Here is a 26,941-nt window from a genome sequence, read left to right on the forward strand (position 1 = left end):
CAGTGCCTTTGAATTCATTTTTAGAAACACCAGTTTGACCAGAGTCTGTGGCTTCAGGCTTATGCGATGGTGCCTGGAGAGAATATTCTCTTCACGTTTGCAGAGCCACTGGGGATGCTAAACGCCCTTTTGGCCACTCTTGCCAGGCTGGGCAGGGATGCAGAGTTTTTTTTCTATAGGTAGGCCTAAAGGTTTTTACGCAAAATAGCCCAATCAAAAGGGAAAGGTTGAAAGTTGGAAGATGCCAGGTCTATTGGGCCAAAATCAACTATGGCCTATTGTATAGATAATAGAACAAAATGAAGGAACACTTTAAGAGATCAATTTTTTTGTTTATAAATACTTTGCTACAATGACAGACTTAATTGGCCACTCACCTCGTTCCTTTCTTTCAGCATGTGCACATAGTAAGTAGGCTACACCATCATGCTTTCAGGATATGTGTCTTTTCAGATTCCACAATGATTCTTTAGTTGTGGACATTACATCACCGCACTCCCTCTCTTGCTCTTGGTCCTCATCTTTGTAAGTCACCTTGATTTTGCACCTGTGTGTTTTATCAGTTTCTTTATGAAAATATTTAGCAAACTCCATGACAGTAGCTAAAGCAAGTAGACTACAAATGCATGCTGGGCCGGGCATGCCCTGAGCTTGTGAAGTGAGCGCTACTGGAGCGAAATTGGAGCGGGCGAGAAAGCCGACGCTCCAGCCTTTGGGAATCTCGCTCCGCGCTCCAGTCAAATTGGGCACGCTCAGCTCCTCGCTCCGCTCCAGCTCCGCAAACAATCTCTGCTGTATACACACTGCACTGGACACACACACAGTCACACACTGCTCTGGACACACACACTCTGCACTGGACACACACACTCCTGACAGACAGATAGATACTCACTGAGGACGGTGAGTTTGGCTCTCCGGGAGCGCAGGGCAGCCTCTGTGGCCTGGCACTCGTACAGGGAGTCATCGGACAGCTCTGCCGCAGAGATCTCCAGGCTATACTGGCCCACGTCTATCACCCGCAGCACACGGTACCTCGGCCAGGCTGAGAGAGAGAGAGAGAGAGAGAGAGAGAGAGAGAGAGAGAGAGAGAGAGAGAGAGAGTCAGACACATCCCTGCAAACGTGTCCACAATGGCATGATGTGGGCCCAATCCCGGCAAAAGTATTGGCCCCACATAGGCTGCCCAAATTGGGCCAATGTGCCTTTGCTCATCGGCTCCACATTGGCCCCAAGGGCAGCCCTCACTTCGCCTGAAATAAGCCCTCCATTTTAGATCGGCTGCCCATTACATTGTATCAGAAAGACAACAACGTTGTTACTATCATATACATATTTTTACCAGAGAAACTTAAACGTTTCTCTTATATCAAATGCACTTATCTAAGTCTTTTTACAGACTTCATCATTGGCAGTATACAATATAAATGTTTTGTTGACATCACACAACAGAACACTTAAACTGGAACGACACTCTCAGTAACTTAACAACATGAATTGGGGTATTTTCAAACCACGCCCGCAAATATTCTAATGAGCCCCGGCCTCTACATTATCAAATCAAATCAAATTGTATTTGTCACATGCGCCGACTACAACAGGTGCAGACCTTACAGTGAAATGCTTACTTACAAGCCCTTAACCAACAACGCAGTTTTTAAGAAAAATAAGTGTTAAGAAAGTATTTACTAAAATAAACTGAAGTAAAAAATTGATAAGTAAAAAAGAATAAAATAAGAAAAAAATAGAAAAGAAAACAAATAATTAAAGAGCAACAATAAAATAACAGTAGTGAGGCTATATACAGGGGTACCGGTACAGAGTCAATGTGCGGGGGCACAGGTTATTCGAGGTAATTTAGGTAATATGTACATTTATAGAGGTCCTGGATGGCAGGAAGCTTGGCCCCAGTGATGTACTGGGCCGTACGCACTACCCTCTGTAGTGCCTTGCGGTCGGAGACCGAGCAGTTGCCATACCAGGTGGTGATGCAACCAGTCAGGATGCTTTCGATGTTGCAGCTGTATAACCTTTTGAGGATCTGAGGACCCATGCCAAATCTTTTCAGTCTCTTGAGGGGGAATAGGCTTTGTCGTGCCCTCTTCACGACTGTCTTGGTGTGTTTGGACATGATCGTTTGTTGGTGATGTGGACACCAAGGAACTTGAAGCTCTCAACCTGCTCCACTACAGCCCCGTCAATGAGAATGGGGGAGTGCTCGGTCCTCCTTTTCCTGTAGTCCATAATCATCTCCTTTTTCTTGATCACGTTGAGGGAGATGTTGTTATCCTGGCACCACACGGCCAGGTCTCTGACCTCCTCCCTATAGGCTGTCTCATCGTTGTGTCGTCGGCAAACTTAATGATGGTGTTGGAGTCGTGCCTGGCCATGCAGTCATGGGTGAACAGGGAATACAGGATGGGACTGAGCACGCACCCCCGAGGGGCCCCCGTGTTGAGGATCAGCGTGGCAGATGTGTTGTTACCTACCCATACCACCTGGGGGTGGCCTGTCAGGAAGTCCAGGATCCAGTTGCAGAGGGAGGTGTTTAGTCCCAGGGTCCTTAGCTTAGTGATGAGCTTTGAGGGCACTATGGGGTTGATCGCTGAGCTGTAGTCAATAAATAGCATTCTCACGTAGGTGTTCCTTTTGTCCAGGTGGGAAAGGGCAGTGTGGAGTGCAATAGAGTTTGCATCATCTGTGGATCTGTTGGGGCGGTATGCAAATTGGAGTGGGTCTAGAGTTTCTGGGATAATGGTGTTGATGTGAGCCATGACCAGCCTTTCAAAGCACTTCATGGCTACAGACGTGGGTGCTACGGGTCGTTAGTCATTTAGGCAGGTTACATTGGTGTTCTTGGGCACAGGGACTATGGTGGTCTGCTTGAAACATGTTGGTATTACAGACTCAGTCAGGGACTGGTTGAAAATGTCAGTGAAGACACTTGCCAGTTGGTCAGCGCATGCTCGGAGTACACGTCCTGGTAATACATCTGGCCCTGCGACCTTGTGAACGTTGACCTGTTTAAAGGTCTTACTCATATCGGCTACGGATTGATGTGGGATAGCCTGTGTTGGGCGTGGTGTGGGCTAGCCCGTGCTGGGCTTTGTGTGGGCTAACCCAAGTTGGGCTTGGTGTGGGCTGGCGTGGGCTATCCTGTGTGGGCTAGCCCCTGCCCACCTTGCCCACAAAATACCCACATGGGGCCAAGTTTGCTGGGATGTACACATACATACACCCATAGCACACAGTACCTAGGACCGGCTGGAAGAGAGAGAGAGAGAGAGAGAGAGAGAGAGAGAGAGAGAGAGAGAGAGAGAGAGAGAGAGAGAGAGAGAGAGAGAGAGAGAGAGAGAGAGAGAGACATTTACCGTAGCAAACAGTACCTTGGCCAGGCTGAGACACAGAGTGAGACAGAAAGTCAGATAGATGTACACACACACACACAGAGAGAGAGAGAGCGCGCGAGAGAGAGAGAGAGAGAGAGTCAGACACATGTACCAGTCGTACATACATTTACATACTGTAGAATATAAATATATTTCAATGTAGACCTATGAAAATTGCGCCATACCATGAATCTGAGAGAATGAACACACATTTGGAATTCGAACACGTAGACAGACAAACACAATGCAAAACTGCCTCAATGGACTTTTCTCAATTACTTAAAAAGCCGTTCTCTCCTCGCCTCCTCCCTGCCTCCTCCCCTCGCTTCCCTCTGATGTTTTCAAAAGGAGGAGAGGGCGGGAGGAAAGGAGTCGATGAAATCTAATTGAGAAAAGGCCAATATCTCATCACACCATGCATGGTGTATTCCATCCACTGGGGGGCAGATCAGGAGTCTAGAAGCTCCCCCGAATTATGACATCATCGATTTGGATTCTGAAAGGGACAAAAGTATTGGTCCAGATTACATCATCTTTGCCTGCCTCCACCTTCCAGCAGCATAGCAACCAGCTGAACCAGCAGCATAGCAACCATCAGAGAGGTGAACACTAAGGAGCACAATGAAGCAGCGCAGGTGTGCATGAATGAGAGGATCAGTGTGTGTGTGTGTGTGTGTGTGTGTGTGTGTGTGTGTGCTTGAGTGTGCATGTGCGCATAAACGCGTATACTGTATGTACACTTTCATCTTCATCATGTGTGTCTGTGTATGATACTGGACTGCTATGCTCCATTTTGAGAGAGAGAGAGAGAGAGAGAGAGAGAGAGAGAGAGAGATGGAGAGAGAGAGAGACAGAGAGAGAGAGAGAGAGAGAGAGAGAGAGAGAGAGAGAGAGAGAGAGAGAGAAAGTTTGAGGAAACTGTAGAAGCAATGGCTACTGAGCTTTGTTGAACCTGTGAATCAAACTGAGTTGAACACGCACACCACATTTCAGATCATTACCTTTGGGTTAAGCGTGTGTGTATGGGTGTGTGTGCCTCCTTTTGTATGTATGCGTGTATGCTCTCACCCCTGAGGCCCTCTCCGATGCCCAGTGCCAGTCCATCCTTGGTCCACTGTACGATTCCGGTGTAGTTGTAGACGACACAGGTCAATACTACCCTCTCTCCCAGAACAACAGACTGGTCCGCTGGCTCCTGTGAGAACCTCGCTGTCCATACTGCCACAGAGACAAACACACTGTCAGGGAGAGGGTATACTGGAGGTGTGCATGTATGTGGTGCTTATTTGAGAGAAAGCATCAAATACACTTTGTTTTGTTTTGTTTCTACAAATGTGTAAACACATAAACATATAGCTACAGTACACAAGATCAAACATGTTCACACAAACACACGCAACCATACAGACAGTTTCTGTATGTGTGATGATGTTTTCACGTTTGCATCATCAGGTAGAAATATTTCATATTTCAGTGACATTATTGCAGTGGGTTCATTAATTAAAACTGATATAAGGAAAAACGTATCTCAAATGACACTCTCGCTCTCTTTTCTTGGATCATGTTTAAAACAATCCTATTAGCTAATTAATTAAGGCAAAAAATCGTTACGATTTATTTAAGGAAGACCTCTGGGGATTGCATCAAAAAGGAAGAAACAAGAGTAAGGAGAGGACTCCAGATTCAACACTCTGTCTACGTCCTAAATGGCAGCCTATTCCCTATATAATGCACTTCTTTTGACCAGAGCCCATAGTGTACTATAATGGGAATAGGGTGCAATTTGGGACGTAGCCGCTGTTACTGTCATGTTGTTTGTGTTGAGGGCTCCTTACAAAGGAGCTGACACTGCTACACACTGTGATGCTTCAACAGTGTTAAACATCAATGGTAATGATGGTGATGATGTTGACGTTGACAGCGACAGTGATGACAGCAATGGTGATGACGGTGATGACAATGGCGGTGATGATGATGGTGGTGATGATGATGGTGGTAATGATGATAACAGTAATGACGATGACAGTCCTGCACAGAACAGTATTACCACACTGTCACGGATTCTGCCGAGACTGCCCTTCCTTCTGGCTCGGGCAGGCTTCGGCGTTCGTCGTCACCGGAGTACTAGCTGCTGCCGCTCTATGTTATATGTTTCTATGTTCACTTGATTGTTGTCTGTTGTCGCACACCTGTTCCCCATTATGTTAGTTTGTCTGCGTATTTAACCTGTTCACGTCCACTGTTTGGTGTGCGTGTTTATTGTATGTACGAATGTCATTATTGTGAGCGGGTTTTGCTCCTCTTTTGTTGTTTTGGAGGATTTTCCTTGTATTTCTTTACTACTCAGTAAAGTGGTTCTTCATCTCATTCTGTGTCCTGCGCTTGACTCTGGCCTACCGCATTCCACCGACATTCGTGACACACACTTACACTTTTAAAGGTAATTTATGGTTGAGCCGACATGCGCAGCGTTTACCATGAACACAATCTCCGCAAATGTATGGAAAACGGCCTTAAAAAGGTGCATAGTCGGCTGTATAGTGCTCTGCACTATAACGCACCTTGCATTGAATCCCGGCCCAATAAAGTAAACATTTGGGGCAGTTGGAAATATTTAGAAATTCTGTGTGACCCTCTATGTTTATGAACTCTCTTTCCCATAATGCACTGCTGAAAAAGTGAGAGAGGGAGAGGGAGAGAGAGAAAAGGAGAGAAAGGGAGACTAAGAGAGAGAGAGACAGAGGTAAAATGTCTACTGGTGCTTCTGTCCCCAACCAAGGAGGGCCTGCAGCAGCACCTAGATCTTCTGCACAGATTCTGTCAGACCTGGGCCATGACAGTAAATCTCAGTAAGACAAAAATAATGGTGTTCCAAAAAAGGTCCAGTTGCCAGGACCACAAATACAAATTCCATCTAGACACCGTTGCCCTAGAGCACACAAAAAATTATACATACCTCGGACTAAACATCAGCACCACAGGTCAATTCCACAAAGCTGTGAATGACCTGAGAGATAAGGCAAGAAGGGCCTTCTACGCCATAAAATTCAACATCCCAATTAGGATCTGGCTAAAAATACTTGAATCAGTTATAGAACCCATTGCCCTTTATGGTTGTGAGGTCTGGGTTCCGCTCACCAACTAAGAATTTACAAAATGGGACAAACACCAAATTGAGACTCTGCATGTAGAATTATGCAATAACATCCTCTGTGTACAATGTAAAACACCAAATAATACATGTAGAGCAGAATTAGGCCGATACCCGCTAATTATCAAAATCCAGAAAAGAGCCGTTAAATTCTACAACCATCTAAAAGGAAGCGATTCCCAAACCTTCCTTAACAAAGCCATCACTTACAGAGAGATTAACCTAGAGAAGAGTCCCCTAAGCAAGCTGGTCCTGGGGCTCTGTTCACAAACACAAAACAGATCCCACAGAGCCCCAGGACAGGAACACAATTAGACCCAAACAAATCATGAGAAAACAAAACTATAATTACATGACACATTGGAAAGAATTTACAAAAAAACAGAGCACACTGGAATGCTATTTGGCCCTTAATAGAGAGTACACAGTGGCAGAATACCTGACCACTGTGACTGACCCAAAATTAAGGAAAGCTTTGACTATGTACAGACTCAGTGAGCATAGCCTTGCTATTGAGAGAGGCCACAAAATGAGGTGGAAACTGATCTGCACTTCTTAACTTCCTGCCAAATGTATGACCATATTAGAGACACATATTTCCCTCCGATTACACAGACCCACAAAGAATTCGAAAACAAATCCAATTTTGATAAACTCCCATATCTATTGGGTGAAATACCACAGTGTGTCATCATAGCAGCAAGATTTGTGACCTGTTGCCACAAGAAAAGGGCAACCAGGGAAGAACAAACACCATTGTGTACTTTAACTATTTGCACATCATTATAACACTGTACATAGCCATAATATGACATTTTAAATGTCTCTATTCCTTTGAAACTTTTATGAGTGTAATGTTTACTCTTCATTTTTGATTGTTTATTTCAATTTTGTTTATTATCTATTTAACTTGCTTTGGCAATGTAAACATATGTTTTCCATGCCAATAAAGCCCTTTGAATTGAATTGAATTGAATTGAATTGAGAGAGAGAGAGAGAGAGAGAGAGAGAGAGAGAGAGAGAGAGAGAGAGAGAGAGAGAGAGAGAGAGAGAGAGAGAGAGAGAGAGAGAGAGAGAGAGAGAGAGAGAGAGAGAGAGAGCAAAAGGGGGGCTGTCAGACTGTAGCTGAGACTCAGAGAGAGAAGGAGAGAACCACACTGATAGAGAACAGAGATTTAATTAACCCTGGGGGATCCCTCTCTTTCTCTCCCTGTCTCTCTATCTCTCCATCTCTCCCTCCCTCTGTGCTTCCATGGCTTTGGGAAAGTAGTAGGTAGCGTTGGTTGGTCTGCTCTATGCCCTTTTCCCTTTACTCTCCGCCTCTCCCTCCTTCCCTGTCCTCTCTTTCTATTATTGGGTAATAACACAGTGGTAGAGATTTGGGTGAACTATAGTACGTTCACTGATATTTCCCTCTTTCCCTTAAATAAACAGTAAAAATATCTGTCCGTCTGCTCAGACCAACTGTGTATCTTGAATGTTGAAAATATGATTATTATTCTCTCAGAATGTCAAACATGTAAACACAGTAAAAAAAAAATGCAGATGGTTTGTGTGGGAAGGTACATATACAGTACCAGTCAAAAGTTTGGACACACCTATTCATCCAGGGTTTTTCTTTATTTTTACTATTTTCTACATTGCATATTAATAGTGAAGACATCAAAACTATGAAATAACACATATGGAATCATGTAGTAACCAAAAAAGTGTTAAACAAATAAAAATATATTTTATATTTGAGATTCTTCAAAGTAGCCACCCTTTGCCTTGATAACAGCTTTGCACACTCTTGGCATTCTCTCAACCAGCTTCATGAGGTAGTCACCTGGAATGCATTTCAATTAACAGGTGTGCCTTCTTAAAAGTTAATTTGTGGAATTTCTTTCCTTCTTAATGCGTTTGAGCCAATCAGTTGTGTTGTGACAAGGTAGGGTTGGTATACAGAAGATAGCCCTTTTTGGTAAAAGACCAAGTCCATATTATGGCAAGAACAGCTCAAATAAGCAAAGAGAAATGACATTCCATCATTACTTTAAGACATGAAGGTCAGTCAATACGGAACATTTCAAGAACTTTGAAAGTTTCTTCAAGTGCAGTCGCAAAAACCATCAAGTGCTACGATGAAACTGGCTCTCATGAGGACCGCCACAGGAAAGGAAGACCCAGTGTTACCTCTGCTGCAGAGGATAAATTCATCAGATTAACTGCACCTCAGATTGCAGCCCAAATAAATGCTTCACAGAGTTCAAGTAACAGACACATCTCAACATCAACTGTTCAAAAGAGACTGTGTGAATCAGGCCTTCATGGTCGAATTGCTGAAAAGAAACCACTACTAAAGGACACCAATAATAAGAAGAGACTTGCTTGGGCCAAGAAACACGAGCAATGGACATTAGACCGGTGGAAATCTGTCCTTTGGTCTGATGAGTCCAAATATGAGATTTTTGGTTCCAACCGCTGTGTCTTTGTGAGACGCAGAGTAGGTGAACGGATGATCTCCGCATGTGTGGTTCCCACCGTGAAGCAATGAGGAGGAGGTGTGATGGTGTGGGGGTGCTTTGCTGGTGCCACTGTCAGTGATTTATTTAGAATTCCAGGCACATTTAACCAGCATGGCTACAACAACATTCTGCAGCGATATGCCATCCCATCTGGTTAGCGCTTAGTGGGACTATCATTTGTTTTTCAACAGGACAATGACCCAACACACCTCCAGGCTGTATAAGGCTATTTGACCACGAAGGAGAGTGATGGAGTTCTGCATCAGATGACCTGGCCTCCACAATCCCCCGACCTCAACCCAATTGAGATGGTTTGGGATGAGTTGGACCCCAGAGTGAAGGAAAAGCAGCCAACAAGTGCTCAGCATATGTGGGAACTCCTTCCAGACTGTTGGAAAAGTATTCCAGGTGACTACCTAATGAAGCTGGTTGAGAGAATGCCAAGAGTGTGTAAAGCTGTCATCAAGGCAAAGGGTGTGTCACGCCCTGACTCAGGGGACTCTTATATGTTGAGTCAGGGTGTGTGTATTCTTTGTTTGTAGTTATTCTTTGTTGTATATCTAGCATGTGTGGATCTATGTTGGCCGGTGTGGTTCCCAATCAGAGGCAGCTGTCACTCGTTGTCTCTGATTGGGGACCATACTTAAGCAGCCTATTGGCACAGTCTAGTTGTGGGATCTTGTTCCGGTTAAGGTTTGTTGTATCTACCTTAGGACTTCACGTTTCGTTTCGTTTATTGTTTTGTCGTGAGTTTATTTAGTTGAATAAACATGTACGTATATCAAGCTGCGCCTTGGTCTGTCCCGTCATTAGACGAACGTGACAGAAGATCCCACCAAAGACATTTACATTTACATTTACATTTTAGTCATTTAGCAGACGCTCTTATCCAGAGCGACTTACAGTTAATGGGAATCAAACCCACAACCCTGGCATTGCAAACGCCATGCACTACCAACTGAGCTACATCCCTGCCGGCCATTCCCTCCCCTACCCTGGACGACGCTGGGCCAATTGTGCGCCGCCCCATGGGTCTCCCGGTCGCGGCCGGCTACGACAGAGCCTGGATTTGAACCAGGATCTCTAGTGGCACAGCTAGCACTGCGATGCAGTGCCTTAGACCACTGCGCCACTCGGGAGTGGCGACCAAGCAGCGTGCCCAGGAGCAGCAGACGCCCTGGACACAGGTAGTGGAGCAGAGATCATGGACTTGGGAGGAGATAAGAGAGGATCTGGCCAAGCATATGGAGGCCCTGAAAGGGATGAGGGAGAAGGAGGTGAGATTAGCCGATAGCGGACCCTGGGCGAAGGAGGAAGCCCAGGCAGGAGAGGTGAAACGGAGACCCGAGAGGCAACCCCAATAAAAAAAATTGGGGGGGCACACGGTGTGGACGACGAGGCAGCAGGAGGCCGTGAAAGGGCGGATCTGCAGGTTAGGAGAGGAGGCCACCATGTTACGGGGGCTATTGGTTCAGAGGGAGCAGGAGTTATTCGGTCAGAGGGAGGCGCTACAGGAGGCTAAAAGGGAGAAGGAAAGAGTAGAGGCACGGCGAGAGGAGCTGGCTAGGCAGCAGAAGGAGCGGGGGTTAATAAAGGAACCCAGTCCTGCTCCTCGCACCAAGAAAGTGGTGCGTGTCGCCAGTCCAGTCCGGCCCGTTCCTGCTCCCCGCACCAAACCAGTGGTGCGTGTTCCCAGTACGGCCCGGCCCGTTCCTGCTCCTCGTACCAAGCCAGTGGTGCGCGTCGCCAGTCCGGCCCGGCCCGTTCCTGCTCCTCGCACCAAGCGCGTCGCCAGTCCTGCCCGGCCCGTTCCTGCCCCTCGCACCAAGCCAGTGGTACGTGTTCCTAGTCCGGTCCGGCCCGTGCCTGCTCCTCGCACCAGACCAGTGGTGCGTTTGTCCAGTCCGGCACGGCCCGTGCCCGTTCCACCAGTGCCTGATCCGGCACCGGTCAGCTGTTCCACTCCGGAGCCAGAGCAGTTCGCTCCACCGGTGCCTGATCCAGCTCCGGTCAGCTGCTCCACTCCGGAGCCAGAGTAGTCCGCTCCACCGGTGCCTGATCCAGCTCCGGTCAGCTGCTCCACTCCAGAGCCAGAGCAGTCCGCTCCACCGGTGCCTGATCCAGCTCCGGTCAGCGGCTCCACTCCGGAGCCAGAGCAGTCCGCTCCACCGGTGCCGAGTCCAGCTCCGGTCAGCGGCTCCAGTCCAGACCATGACGTCAGCCCCTCTCCAGGTTCGGGGTCTCCCACACCAGGGTCCAGACAGGGCCTGGCGTATCGTGGGAGGAAGGAGAGGGGAAGCAGCGCGCCAAGGTCCAGACCAGACCAGGGGCGCAACAGGGAGGCGGAGAGTGAGAGGTCGTCACGCCCTGAGCCGGATCCGCCTCCGAGGCGGAATGCCCACCTGGCCCCTACCCTGTTATGTTTATGTTGTGCGGTCGGAGTCCGCACCTTTGGGGGGGGGGGGGGGGGGGTACTGTCACGCCCTGACTCAGGGGACGCTTATATGTTGAGTCAGGGTGTGTATATTCCTTGTTGTGCTTTGTCTTTGTTGTCTATCTAGTATGTGTGGATCTATGTTGGCCGGTGTGGTTCCCAATCAGAGGCAGCTGTCGCTCGTTGTCTCTGATTGGGGACCATACTTAGGCAGCCTATTGGCACTGTCTAGTTGTGGGATCTTGTTCCGGTTAAGGTATGTTGTGTGTGCTACCTTGGACTTCACGTTTCGTTTCCTTTGTTGTTTTGTCGTGTGTTTAACAGTTTAAATAAACATGTACGCATATCACGCTGCGCCTTGGTCTGACCCGTCCTTCAACGAACGTGACAGGGTGGCTACTTTGAAGAATCTCAAATATAAAATATATTTTTATTTGTTTAACACTTTTTTGGTTACTACATGATTCCATATTTGTTATTTCATAGTTTTGATGTCTTCACTATTATTCTACAATATAGAAAATAGTAAACATAAAGAAAAACTGTTGAATAAGTAGGTGTGTCCAAACTTTTGACTGGTACTGTACCACATCTCCATATTCTCATTATACATTAATTAAGATCATAAGTACTATACATACATAAACACACACACACAGAGACACAGACACACACACTAATGAATTCTCATTCCTATTCCTCCAGTATGTAAAGGAACTAATGCTGTGTTAACCTTAAACCCTGCTGCCCAAACCCCAACCCCCATGCCGACTGACACTGTCCTCATATTCATATCACACCACCTTCAGGCTACTGCTTGTTCCAATTTCACCAACTAAGCCACTGTGTGTCAGATTGTGTATACGGATTGTATGCAACAAGAGCAAAAATAATGTTTTGGTTGCTATGCCATCATCAGTGTTTGTCTCAACAACACATACAGTACACTGATGATGGCCTAACAGCAAAACGTCTTGTTGCTTGGTATTCACGAGTTCATCTGACTCTGGGGAAGTAGATAAAATCCCAAAGTATCCCTTTAACCTTTTTTTTATTGTGATCTAAAAGGCTAAACTGATCCAAGATCAGCACTCCTACTCTGAGAGGCTTGGTAACTCCCTCCCCCCATCCTCTGTAAAGCACACTGTACATGTCCGCTAGCATAAGCATCACTGAATGAGCAAGGTGTGAAAGTGTGTGAGATAGGGGGAAAGAGGGGGGGTACTGTGTGTGTGTGTGTTGTGTGTGTGTGTGTGTGTGTGTGTGTGTGTGTGTGTGTGTGTGTGTGTGTGTGTGTGTGTGTGTGTGTGTGTGTGTGTGTGTGTGTGTGTGTGTGTGTGTGTGTGAATGTGTTTTTGCATTCCTACACACGTTACCATCATTATCCACATCCTCTACATTTTGGTTGAATTGACAACTATATAAAGCAGCAGCACTTATCATGCAATAGTAATAGTTGTGAGTCATTGGCCATGTCCCAAATGGCACCCTATTCCCCATATACTGCACTACTTTTGTAGTGGGCCCTGGTCAAAAGTAGTGTACTATAAACAAATGACAAATAAATTAGATTTGATAGGAAATAGGGTGCCATTTGGGGTTCAGCCATTATCAAAATAACAACGTAATTTAATGATGGTCATTTGATTAACACTGTAAGACGTTGAGGGTTTAGGCTCAGTAGAGGTTGTAGTAAAGAAAGTGGTGGCAGGTAGCTTAGTGGTTAAGAGCGTTGTGCCAGTAACCGAAAGGTCGCTGGTTCTAATCCCCGAGCCGACTAGGTGAAAAATCTGTTGATGTTCCCTTGAGCAAGGCACTTAACCCTAATTGCTCCTGTAAGTTGCTCTGGATAAGAGTGTCTGCTAAATGACTAATTATATCTTACTCTCACACCTGGAATGTCGGAGGGCATTTACACACATTCTGTCTGTCTGTTTACCCTTTCTTCCTCTTTCTCTCTCTCAGTTCAATTCAATTCAAGGGCTTTAGTGAAATGGGAAACGTATGTTAACATTGCCAAAGCAAGTGAAGTAGATAGTAAACAAAAGTGAAAAAAAAACAATAAACATTACACTCAGAAGTTCCAAAAGAATAAAGACATTTCAAGGAACACCTGTGATAGGATAAAGTAATCCTTCTACCCCCCCTTACCACACCCCAAAGAAAAAAACCTGTAAAATAAAATAAAAAAACATATTGTAAAGTGCTTGTCCCACTGGCTATCATAAGGTGAATGCACCAATTTGTAAGTCACTCTGGATAAGAGCGTCTGCTAAATGACGAAAATGTAAATGTATATACAGTGTTGTAACAATGTGCAAATAGTTAAAGTCCAAATGGGAGAAAAAAATAAACGTATGGGTTGTATTTACAATGGTGTTTGTTCTTCACTGCTTGCCATTTTCTTGTGGCAACAGGTCATAAATCTTGCTGCTGTGATGGCACACTGGTATTTCACCCAGTAGATAAGGGAGTTAATCAAAATTGGGTTTGTTTTTGAATTCTTTGAGGATATGTGTGATCTGAGGGAAATATGTGTCTCTAATATGGTCATACATTTGGCAGGAGGTTAGGAAGTGCAGCTCAGTTTCCACCGCATTTTGTGGGCAGTGTGCACATAGCCTGTCTTCTCTTGAGAGCCAAGTCTGCCTACGGTGGCCTTTCTCAATAGCAAGGCTATGCTCACTGAGTCTGTACATAGTCAAAGCTTTCCTTAACTTTGGATCAGTCACAGTGGTCAGGTATTCTGCCACTGTGTACTCTCTGTTTAGGGCCAAATAGCTTTCTAGTTTGCTCTGTTTTTTTGTTGTTAATTCTTTCCAATGTGTCAAGTAATTATCTTTTTGTTTTCTCATGATTTGGTTGGATCTAATTGTGTTGTTGTCCTGGGGCTCTGTGGGGTCTGTTTGTGTTTGTGAACACAGCCCCAGGACCAGCTTACTTAGGGGACTCTTCTCCAGGTTCATCTCTCTGTAGGTGATGGCTTTGTTATGGAAGGTTTGGGAATCGCTTCCTTTTAAGCGGTTATAGAATTTAACTTCTCTTTCTGGATTTTGATAATTAGCATGTATCTGCCTAATTCTGCTCTACATGCATTATTTTGTGTTTTTCGTTGTACACTTTGGATATTTTTGCAGAATTCTGCATGCAGAGTCTCAATTTGGTGTTTGTCCCTTTTTGTGAATTATAGGTTGGTGAGCGGACACCAGACCTCACAACCATGAAGGGCAATGGGTTCTATAACTGATTCAAGTATTTTTAGCCAGAACCTAATTGGTATGTCGAATTATATGTTCCTTTTGATGGCATAGAAGGCCCTTCTTGCCTTGTCTCTCAGATCGTTCACAGCTTTGTGGAAGTTACCTGTGGCGCTGATGTTTAGGAAGAGGTATGTATAGTTATTTTGTGTGCTCTAGGGCAACGGTGTCTAGATGGAATTTGTAATTGTGGTCCTGGCAACTGGACCTTTTTTGGAACACCATTATTTTTCTCTTACTGAGATTTACTGTCATGGCCCAGGTCTGACAGAATCTGTGCAGAAGATCTAGGTGCTGCTGTAGGCCCTCCTTGGTTGGGGACAGAAGCACCAGATCATCAGCAAAGAGTAGACATTTGACTTCAGATTCTAGTAGGGTGAGGCCGGGTGCTGCAGACTGTTCTAGTGCCCTTGTCAATTCGTTGATATATATGTTGAAGAGGGTGGGGCTTAAGCTGCATCCCTGTCTCACCCCACAGCCCTGTGGAAAGAAACTTGTTGTTTGTGTACATGGATTTTATAATGTTGTATGTTCTCTCTCTCTCTGTCCATTTCCCTCCCTCAGTCAGTCAGTCAGTCTTGGTGTCTATTGATGAAACTGACTCAGATCTGTCTCCTTCATTTAGCATTAGATGACTGAGCAGCAGAGCATGTTCCCCCACTCCTCCTAAATGTCCCTCTCTTGTCTTCCTCCATGGGGAAATGGAAGTGGGACAGAGGAGGGAAACGAACAGATCAAACATCAATCTAGGCTTTTCACTCTTCTTTCCCCTAGTGACTCGACTCCCCTCGATTGCTCTCTCTCTCTCTCTCTCTCTCTCTCTCTCTCTCTCTCTCTCTCTCTCTCTCTCTCTCTCTCTCTCTCTCTCTCTCTCTCTCTCTCTCGCTCTCTCTCTCTCTCTGATTAAAATGAAAGAATAAACAATATTTTCCATGTCTCTCTCCTCTCTTTCTGCCCCCCTCTCTCCTGAGACATTCACACATTCACAAGTTCACACATCCCGGTTTACGGGTTCACTTGTCTCCACTCCTCTCTCTGCGTGTTTATCTCATGACTCTCTCTCTCTCATTCCTTCACTCGCTCTCTCATTCCTTCACTCGCTCTCTCATTCCTTCACTCGCTCTCTCATTCCTTCACTCGCTCTCTCATTCCCTCTCTCGCTCTCTCATTCCCGCTCTCTTCTTTTCTTTCTTTCTTTCTCTCTCGCTCTCTAATTCTAACCATATAATTGCACTTAGCAGTGACACAGAAAATATGTTTCAATTCTGCATTTTGTCTCCGAAGAAATCTAGGCCTTTTTATTTAATTTCATGCATTTTTTCATTTTGGGTTTACACTAAAATCATCAGGAGGAAATAATTTGGTTGCACTTCAATCTAGGGTTTCTCTAAGGTAGAAAGAAGAATGAAAGAGATTTTAGATCCCACTGGAATTACAGAGGAGCTCCTCTGATGATTTATTTATTTTAGAGGCATTTTTACCTCAAGATATGGAACCAGCGTGGAGCGGCGAGAGAGAGTGTGTGTTTGTGTGTGTGTGTGCTTGCGTGCACGTGCATGCGAGTGTGTGTGTTTGTATGTGTGCAGAGTAGCACAGCTCCAGGATAAGGGGAGAGAGTATGATGTTTATTACTGTAGATGTGGTATGAGAGAGGAGGACAGCTGATAGCAGTCGCAGGACTATCAGCAACCATCCGCACTTTCAGCCGCATGCAGCCAGGGGTGTCGTCAAGACAACAACTCCCACAGGACTTGGGAAACAAAGTGTCTGCGTCCCAAATGCCACCATTTTCCCTTTATGGTGCACTACTTAAAGCTGCAATATGTAACATTGTTGACGACCCGACCACATAAAAATGTGGGTTATAGATATGTCATTCTCATTGAAAGCAAGTCTAAGAAGTGGTAGATTTGTTCTATGTTTCCCGTTCTTAAGTTTTGTTTTTGCATCGTTTACTTTCGTTTTGTACACCAGCTTCAAACAGCTGAAAATACAATGTTTTTGGTTAAGGAAAATATATTTCACAGTGGTTTAGATGGGGAAATGATTTTCTACACTATACTTTCTACACTATACCAGTCAAAATATACCTTAGATTTTAGATTCTTCACCCTTTGCCTTGATGACAGCTTTGCACACTCTTGGCATTTTCTCAACCAGCTTCATGAGGAATGCTTTTCCAACAGTTTTTAAGGAGTTCCCACATATGCTGAGCACTTGTTGGCTGCTTTTCCTTCACTCTGCGGTCCAACTCATCCCAAACAATCTCAATTGGGTTGAGGTCGGGTGATTGTGGAGGCCAGGTCATCTGATGCAGCACTCCATCACACTCCTTCTTTGTCAAATAGCCCTTACACAGCCTGGAGGTGTGTTTTGGGTCATTGTCCTGTGGAAAAACAAATGATAGTCCCACAAAGCGCAAACCAGATGGGATGGCGTATCACTGCAGAATGCTGTGGAAGCCATGCTGGTTAAGTGTGCCTTGAATTCTAAATAAATCACAGACAGTGTCACCAGCAAAGCACCCCCACACCATCATGCCTTCTCCTCATTGCTTCACGGTGGGAACCACACATGTGGAGATCATCCGTTCACCTACTCTGCGTCTCACAAAGACACAGCGGTTGGAACTAAAAATCTCTGGGTCTTCTTTTCCTGTGGCGGTCCTCATGAGAGCCAGTTTCATCATAGCGCATGATGGTTTTTGCGACTGCACTTGAAGAAACTTTCAAAGTTCTTGAAAATTTCCGGATTGACTGACCTTCATGTCTTAAAGTAATGATGGACTGTCGTTTCTCTTTGCTTATTTGAGCTGTTCTTGCCATAATATGGACTTGGTATTTACCAAATAGGGCTATCTTCTGTATACCACCCCTACCTTGTCATAACAAAACTGATTGGCTCAAACGCATTAAGAAGGAAAGAAATTCCACAAATTAACTTTTAACAAGGCACACCTGTTAATTGAAATGCATTCCAGGGTACTACCTCATGAAGCTGGTTGAGAGAATACCAAGCGTGTGCAAAGCTGTCAACAAGGCAAAGGGTGGCTACTTTGAAGTATCTCAAATATAACATATATTTTGATTTGTTTAACACTTTTTTGGTTACTACATGATTCCATATGGGTTATTTCATAGTTTTGATGTCTTCACTATTATTCTACAATGTAGAAAATAGTAAAAATAAAGAATTGTGCCCTGGATTGAGTAGGTGTGTCCAAACTTTTGACTGATACTGTATACTTTCAAAAGTAGTGCACTATATTGGAAATAGGTTGCCATTTGGGACAAAGTATGGGCCCTGACGCCCTGGTCAAAAGTAGCGCACTATAACGGGAATAGGGTGCCATTTGAGATATGGGCCCTGGTCAAAGGTAGCGCACTACATAGGGAATAGGGTGCCATTTGGGGCAGTGCCACAGTGCTTGAGTAAGACATGTGTGGCGCAGCAGTAGAACCCTCAACAGACCTGTTTGTCCCTAACAGAAACATGTTACAGTGTTGAATCCAAAATCTCCAAAGCACAAACACACAAACACACTCACGGAAATCAAACACACTGATATGAATCACAAACACTTTGCCTCGAACCTGAATAAGCATCCAACTTCAATCAGAAACACATTCAGAGAAGAAAAGACAGGTTGAAAAACCAACTACCTTCAAATCCACCGGGATCAATGATAAAGCTTGACTTATTTTCTTATGTCTATTTATCTGTACCTGAATAATAGTAACTTCTGACTCACTGAGAAAGAGTCTCATCTTGCCACTCCTGTATCCTTGGTTGCATCTCAAATGGCACCCTATTCCCTAGTGCACTAGTTTTGACCAGGGCCTATAGGGTGCCATTTGAGACGCAGACAATGGGCGCTTTCCTCTGCTCAGAAGTTGATGACTCCTGCCAGCTCTTACAATAGGTATTTTATGTATCAGCTAACCACATCAAATCTGGTGCCCGACTGCACAGGCGATGACGTGGCACGCAACCATTGGTTGATGCATGCAACGTTTGAGCACAGGGAACTAGTGATGCACGGGTTGACTCATAACCTGCAGTCCTCGCGGTTATATCCGCGGGGCGGGCGGGTATAGGGTCATTAAATATTGTGTGTATGAAGGGCGAGTGGGTGGCGGGCGGGTTGAATAATGAGAACGCGATACCTTAAAAAAATCCATAAATGTAACATTCTTGTGCAATTTATATCGATAGGCTACATTGAGGTTTTTCTTACATTATTTTAGGCTGTCTGGCATGAGTGCGTAAGCCTAAACTTTAGGGCCTAACTCTACGCGTGCCAAATAGCCTACACACCAATTGCCAAAAGCTTTTGGGAATGGGCAGAAAAAGTTAATGTCAATCCAATGAGGCAAAAAGGACACTATAGGAGTTGAATTAAATAAGAGAAAAGCTGTGAAATGGAAAGTTGGAAATAAAGAGAAGGGAGGGCCAGAAAAGTCATGTTTGGGAAAGATTTAGTGAAGTGGTAAACGAGGATGATAGCAGTGCCAGCTATGTTATGTGTGATTATTGTGAGGCGCTATACAAATTCGACGGTCACAAGATAGGACTTTAAATAGGCCTATCGCATGTCAAGGGAACTGTAACCTACTGTTCAGATGGGTTAAATGGAAACTGAAATCTGGACACTGATTCAGCCTTAATATTAACATAGCCTTAATATTAACTCCTGCAGAATTAAGCATTTCTTGCGGTACACCAAATGTAGGCTACATTTTTACTCAGGAAAAAGAGTGGAGAAATATGATTTCTTTCTTTCAGCATCTTGAGAGAAAGCGAACACCGTCTGTAGAGATGCTATCTTTATCAGCAACATAAAAGCTGATAGTTGCCTATTTCAAGCACATAACATTTGCATCCAAGCCGAACTGAAATCTTTCACAGCCTTCCATTTCCTTACAACCGATCAAACTGATGTCATTTGGACATTTTGCATAGAAAATCTTTCATTGTTTTTTTTGTTTTTTTTGTTATTGCATTTTCTCCCTGGTCCCTAAATGTCTTTCCTCCGCAAAATAAGCATTTTCTATATTAGCGGGTTAGAGTCAGGTGCGGGCGAGCCTCATATTTTCACTTTAGCCCATTTAGTCGGGCGGTTGCGGATGGCTTATTAGCAATTGCAGGCGGCTGCGGGTGACCAAACAGCTACCCCGCACACCACTACCGGGAACGCGACCATTGTAACATCTTCAGACTCCTTACCAATCTCATAAAGATGGTAGACTGCTGAAAGTTAACAGTTTGAATTCCCAGAGGTCATAGTAGTGTACATCTTGAAGTAAACCATGTACATCTGGAAGTAGCCTCTGCCGAGTCCCCAACAACCGGATGTTCCCGTTTTCAGGGGAAATGGAAAGAGAGCCTGTGACATGACTTCCGCTTTTGGACGCTTTAACAAGGCGACACTCCATCTTAACTCCTCTTCCACATTTACTGGATTGGTTGAACAGTGCAGAAGAGACTCTCCTCGACAAGACCAGTATGTAGGGAATCTAGTTTCAGGCATTTCTTTTACGCCTTCTACGTGAAGTTAATCTTGAAGTAACATCTCACTTTTGTCATATCCTTTTCTCCATCTTTAAATTAAGTGTATAGCCTACTGCTCTCATCCCCCTCCGCTCATCCTCCCCTCTCTTTCTATATGCGTACAGTACCCTTTTTTCTTTATTTCTCTTTCATTTTGTCCCCCCCCCCCTCTGTTTCTTTCGCGCTTCATACCAACTCCATTTTCTCTCCCCTCCCTCTCTCTGTGGCTCTCTTTGACCACTAATGGAATGCATGGCATTTCCTCCTTTCCTCCCCCCTCTCTCTCTCCACCCACTCTCTCAATCTTTCGCTCTTTCTATCCTCCCTCACTTGAGCCCACTGCCTCTCAGTAATGAAACGTAAACTTTGACATTTGTAAAATGTGTACTCCCATCAACATTTCTTTCGTTGGGCTATAGGAGCTACAAGTTATTATAGCGTACCAGCTTGTTGAGTATGTTAATTAAGCAAACAACCAATCTACGCCTCCCCACTGACCCTTCACCCTATCCTCTCTCTCCCTCTCTGTACCTCTTCTCTCCTTCCGTCTCTCTCTCTCTCTCTCTCTCTCTCTCTCTCTCTCTCTCTCTCTCTCTCTCTCTCTCTCTCTCTCTCTCTCTCTCTCTCTCTCTCTCTCTCTCTCTCTCTCTCTCTCTCTCTCTCTCTCTCTCTCTCCCCCCCATCTCCCCATCTCCCCTCCTCACTCTCATTCTCTCTGACTATATCCTCTGTATTTATTGATAAGGTCTTTCATCTTACTTCATACTTCCTATATCTTGCCCTCTTTTTCTCTATCCTCACATCCCTTTTCCCAGCATCGTTGCAAGTAATTCCACAGATTTACATATTGCCTTCCATCTCTCTTCCATCTCTCTTTGACCCTAACTCCCATCAGGGTTGGGGTAAATTCGAATTGAAGGCAGTCAATTCAGGAAGTGATTTAAATTTAAAATTTAAACATTTCACTTTTGAAATAAATATCTTCTACTTTTCCGTTTTTTTGAGAGGTCATTGAAAATAGCTGCCTTTTTTTCAATTATTGAATTGGAATTTCAGTTTAATTCCTGAATTGACTGACTTAAATTCGAATTGACCCCAACCCTGTTCCCCATGTAATATGTGTCTTCAAATATCCCTATTGGAATCAAGAGGAGAGCGACTGCTGCCTGCATTAACAGCATATGACATTTGCTTTGGCAACAACGTATAACAATGGAGTTTAAGAAGAGAATAGAGACGTATATATTTTTCCTTACTAGATCTTTTCGACTATCTCCCTCTCTCTCTCTCCATCCCTATACATTTAGCTGTCTTTCCATCTATCCCTCTATTCATCCCTCACTCAAGCAAATCCAAAAGCTATATCACCATAGCAAGAGCTGCCTTCTGCAAAAATTCCCAATGATATTCAATTGATACTGTTTTGATAGAGGAGTACAAACAAATGTTTCTGAAAAAGCAGAAAGGGAGATGCAAGGAGAGGGACAAGCAGACAGAGTGAGCGATAGAGCAGAAAGAGGAGAAGAGAAAAAGGGGGATTAGAGGTGAAGCGGCTGCTAGCCAGACAGTCAACCAGAGAGAAACAGGGAAACAGAAAGACAGAGAAAGAGAGAGCCATAGCTAGATGGGCACACATGCACATGGACAGACGTAAATGGATAGAGACGGAGAGACAGACAGACAAAGACCTGGGTAACAAAGCGAGACTGGGACAGGCAGCCAGACAGAAGGACAGACAAACAGACAGTCATAGGGACAGACAGACAGGCAGCAAGAGGGACAGGCAGAGAGGTAGACAGACAGACAGGCAGCCAGAGAAACAGACAGACAGGCAGAGGGGTAGACAGACAAACAGACAGGCAGAGAGATAAACAGACAAACAGAGAGGAAGAAAGACAAACAGGAAGCAAGAGGGACAAACAAACAAATAGACAGACGTGTTGTGGTGAAACACAATGGGACAGAGCGGGAAGGATGTGAAGCAGGTATGCAGGAGAGAGAGAGAGAGAGAGAGAGAGAGAGAGAGAGAGAGAGAGAGAGAGAGAGAGAGAGAGAGAGAGAGAGAGAGAGAGAGAGAGTTACTGTATATCACCATATCCTGGGACTCTGTTCACAAACACAAACAGACCCCTCAGAGCCCCAGGACAGTAAAACAATTAGACCCAACCAAATCATGAGAAAACAAAAATATAATTACTTGACACATTGGAAAGAATATAATTTACAAAAAAACAGAGAGTACACAGTGGCAGATTACCTGACCACTGTGACTGACACAAAATTAAGGAAATATTTGACTATGTACAGACTCAGTGAGCATAGCCTTGCTATTGAGAAAGGCCACCGAAGGCTCTCAAGAGAAGACAGGCTATGTGCACACTGCCCACAAAATGAGGTGGAAACTGAGCTGCACTTCTTAACTTCCTGCCAAATGTATGACCATATTAGAGACACATATTTCCCTCAGATTACACAGACCCACAAAGAACATACATTTCCCATGCCAATAAAGCCCTTAAATTGAAATTGAAATGGAATGGAATTTAATAGAGAGAGAGAGAGAGAGAGAGAGAGAGAGAGAGAGAGAGAGAGAGAGAAATTGTAACACTGAAACTAGTGAGAGCAGAGGTAAGAGGGAGAAGAGGAAGCATGCATGCAGTCCCCATGGTAACTGAAAAGGAGGGATCCTGAGCGAGAGAGAGACTAAAAACACAAAAGAAATCTCTCATTATCATCCATCCCCCCTCCCCCCCCCCCCCCCCCCCCCCCCCTCCCCTCCCCTCATTGTCTCACAACCCTTTTTACCCAACCAACACTCGCTCTGTTTGTAAAGCCCCCATCTCTCAGTGTCAATGTGACTGAGGGGACAGGGCCCTGTGTGTATGTGTGTGTGAGTGTGTGTGTGTGTGTGTTCAAAATGATCCTCTTAACTGATATTCTGTTTGTGATATACTCATTGTGAGATTCTCCTGTGAGGTCACTCAAATCTCTCTACAGAGGATGTTGTTACCGTGGAAAAGATATATAAAACATAAAAAAAGATAGAGCAACAACAAATTAATTACATTTGCCAAATCATAGAATTGAGAATATGGGAAATGGGAAGGAAGCCGTTATAAGCCTTTTCGCCAAATTTCACATGCAGGGTCCTTATCTTTCCAGAGCAGAAATCCTACATTTGCCAATACGCCATTTAGCTAAGCTTAAGCTTAATAGACTCTGGAGTAGGCTCTAAAGTCAGGTACATTTTTGGTGAACATGAATTTCTCCTGTCCCTCCGCCACTAAAGCTGTCAAATCCTCCCACATTTCTAGTATGACCAGCTGTTTTCAGCAACTGATATTTTTGAATTCTGTTGCGATATTGGCAGGTTTGCTAGCAACAAACTATTTAGCTAGCATCTAGCCTAGTGCTTGATATGCAATGCGACCTCCTCGTAATTAACAGTCAGTGTTGACAAGTGTCCTGACAAGAAGGCAAACTTTTCTAGCTATGCCAGGAAAAATCTGGAATTATCAGCTCATTATTATGGCTGTATCCAAATGAATGTCAATAGAAAACAGCTACTTTGCTGTTATTCTGGCTGCAGAGGTAGTGACTGTGTTAGCCGTAGCTAGCTGGCCAGCTAGCAAGCAAGGGATAGGAACGTTGCCAGCGAGCATGTCAATGGAACATAAAGAACGAACGACTGGGTCGTGTCGATAAATATCAAACTAATCGAACGAACGACTGGGTTGCGTCTCTAGCAAACAAAAGATGAGAAAGTATGAATTTGCTTATATAAATGAAAATATCAACAAAAATGTTTTATTTCTACCGGTAAATGTGTGCTTAGTATTGTATTCTTTGCCAACTGTGGTATAAGCGGGATAAACAGCTTAAACAAACGCAACAGAATAAACTTTGCTGTTATTCTGACTGCAGAGGTAGTGACTGTGTAGCCATTGCAAGTTGGCTAGCTAGCAGCAAGCGAGGGATAAGAATGTTGCCACTGAGCATGGCAACAGAACATAAAGAACGAACAACTGGGTCGCGTCTGCAAATATCAAACTAATCGAACGAATGACTGCGTCCAATCTCTAGCAACTAAAAGATGAGAAGAGGAAATGCAGCGGAGAGGAAATGGAAGAAAACTAAACTCCCTACCGACCTGGCATCTTTTCACTCCCTCCTCTCTACATTTTCTTCATCTGTTTCTGCTGCTAAGGCCACCTTCTACCACTCTAAATTCCAAGCATCTGCCTCTAACCCTAGGAAGCTCTTTGCCACATTTTCCTCCCTCCTGAATCCTCCTCCCCCCCCCCCCACCTCCTCTCTCTCTGTGGATGACTTCGTCAACCACTTTGAAAAGAAGGTTGACGACATCCGATCCTCGTTTGTTAAGTCTAATAACACTGCTGGTCCTGCTCACACTGCCCTACCCTATGCTTTGACTTCTTTCTCCCCTCTCTCTCCAGATAAAATCCTGCGACTTGTGACTGCAGGCCGCCCAACAACCTGCCCGCTTGACCCCATCCCCTCCTCCCTTCTCCAGACCATCTCCGGTGACCTTCTCCCCTACCTCACCTCGCTGATCAACTCATCCTTGACCGCTGGCCATGTCCCTTCCGTCTTCAAGAGAGCGAGAGTTGCTCCCCTCCTCAAAAAACCAACACTCGACCCCACTGATGTCAACAACTACAGACCAGTATCCCTTCTTTCTTTTCTTTCCAAAACTATTGAGCGTGCCGTCTTTAGCCAACTCTCTTGCTATCTCTCTCAGAATGACCTTCTTGATCCAAACCAATCAGGTTTCAGGACTGGTCATTCAACTGAGACTGCTCTTCTCTGTGTCACGGAGACTCTCCGCACTGCTAAAGCTAACTCTCTCTCCTCTGCTCTTGTCCTTCTAGACCTGTCTGCTGCCTTTGATACTGTGAACCATCAGATCCTCCTCTCCACCCTCTCCGAGATGGGCATCTCCGGCGCGGCTCACTCCTGGATTGCGTCCTACCTGACCGGTCGCTCCTACCAAGTGGCGTGGCGGGAAGCTGTCTCCGCACCACGTGCTCTCACCACTGGTGTCCCCCAGGGATCGGTTCTGGGCCCTCTCCTTTTCTCCCTATACACCAAGTCACTTGGCTCTGTCATATCCTCACATGGTCTCTCCTATCATTGCTACGCTGACGATACACAACTAATCTTCTCCTTTCCCCCTTCTGATAACCAGGTGGCGAATCGCATCTCTGCATGTCTGGCAGACATATCAGTATGGATGACGGATCACCACCTCAAGCTGAACCCTGGCAAGACGGAGCTGCTCTTCCTCCCGGGGAAGGACTGCCCGTTCCATGATCTCGCCATCACGGTTGACAACTCCGCTGTGTCCTCCTCCCAGAGTGCGAAGAGCCTAGGCGTGACCCTGGACAACACCCTGTCGTTCTCCGCCAACATCAAGGCGGTGACCCGCTCCTGCAGGTTCATGCTCTACAACATTCGGAGAGTGCGACCCTGCCTTACACAGGAAGCGGCGCAGGTCCTGGTCCAGGCACTTGTCATCTCCCGTCTGGACTACTGCAACTCGCTGTTGGCTGGGCTCCCTGCCTGTGCCATTAAACCCCTACAACTCATCCAGAATGCCGCAGCCCGTCTGGTGTTCAACCTTCCCAAGTTCTCTCACGTCACCCCCCTCCTCCGCACACTCCACTGGCTTCCAGTTGAAGCTCGCATCCGCTACAAGACCATGGTGCTTGCCTATGGAGCAGTGAGGGGAACGGCACCTCTGTACCTTCAGGGTCTGATCAGTCCCTACACCCAAACGAGGACATTGCGTTCATCCACCTCTGGCCTGCTGGCTCCCCTTCCTCTGCGGAAGCACAGCTCCCGCTCAGCCCAGTCAAAACTGTTCGCTGCTCTGGCACCCCAATGGTGGAACAAGCTCCCTCACGACGCCAGGACAGCGGAGTCACTCACCACCTTCCGGAGACATTTGAAACCCCACCTCTTTAAGGAATACCTGGGATAGGATAAAGTATTCCTTCTAACCCCCCCCCCCCCCCCCCAAATTGTAAAGTGGTTATCCCACTGGCTATAGGGTGAACGCACCAATTTGTGAGTCGCTCTGGCTAAGAGCGTCTGCTAAATGACGTTAATGTGCCCTTGAGCAAGGCACTTAACCCTAATTGCTCCTGTAAGTCGCTCTGGTTAAGAGCGTCTGCTAAATGACTAAAATGTAAATGTAATGAGAAAGTATGAATTTGCTTATAAAAATGAAAAAAATCTGCAAAAAAATAAGTATTTCTACTGGTAAATGTGTGCTTTCATATTGTTGTCTTTGGTAACTGTGGTGTAAGTTGGATAAACGTCTCCGTTCTGTACATTACCTTGGAGAAATGAACTCCGCAAACGGACTCGGCTCCACCTCGTAATGTACAGAACGTTGGCGTTTATGCCTTACATAATGCATGCTCTAGAATGCCCTTCAAGCCAATCAGAAACAAGTATTCAACAATGCCATATAAGCACATACCCCATAATGACAAAGCAAAAACAGGTTTTTAGACATTTTTGTCAAATGTATTACAACTAAAAAACAGAAATATAAAATTGACATAAGTATTCAGACCCTTTACTCAGTACTTTGTTGAAGCACCTTTGACAGTGATTACAGCCTC

At 45.1% G+C, this 26,941-nt stretch overlaps 1 protein-coding gene across 2 annotated transcripts in view; it reads right to left on the reverse strand.

The window, feature by feature from the left end:
* LOC311146720 (kin of IRRE-like protein 1) overlaps window positions 1–26,941 on the reverse strand; it is a gene marked incomplete at both ends in the record, with an annotated part of 75,813 nt that overhangs the window by 26,080 nt on the left and 22,792 nt on the right. For both annotated transcript variants that reach the window (XM_084183279.1, XM_084183278.1), the window contains 2 exons: window positions 896–1,045; window positions 4,458–4,607. In XM_084183279.1, coding sequence (XP_084039405.1) covers window positions 896–1,045; window positions 4,458–4,607 — 300 coding nt within the window. The remainder of the gene's footprint in view (window positions 1–895; window positions 1,046–4,457; window positions 4,608–26,941) is intronic.

Source organism: Coregonus lavaretus (assembly GCF_964263955.1).
Source record: "Coregonus lavaretus genome assembly, chromosome: 19".
NCBI lineage: Eukaryota > Metazoa > Chordata > Actinopteri > Salmoniformes > Salmonidae > Coregonus > Coregonus lavaretus.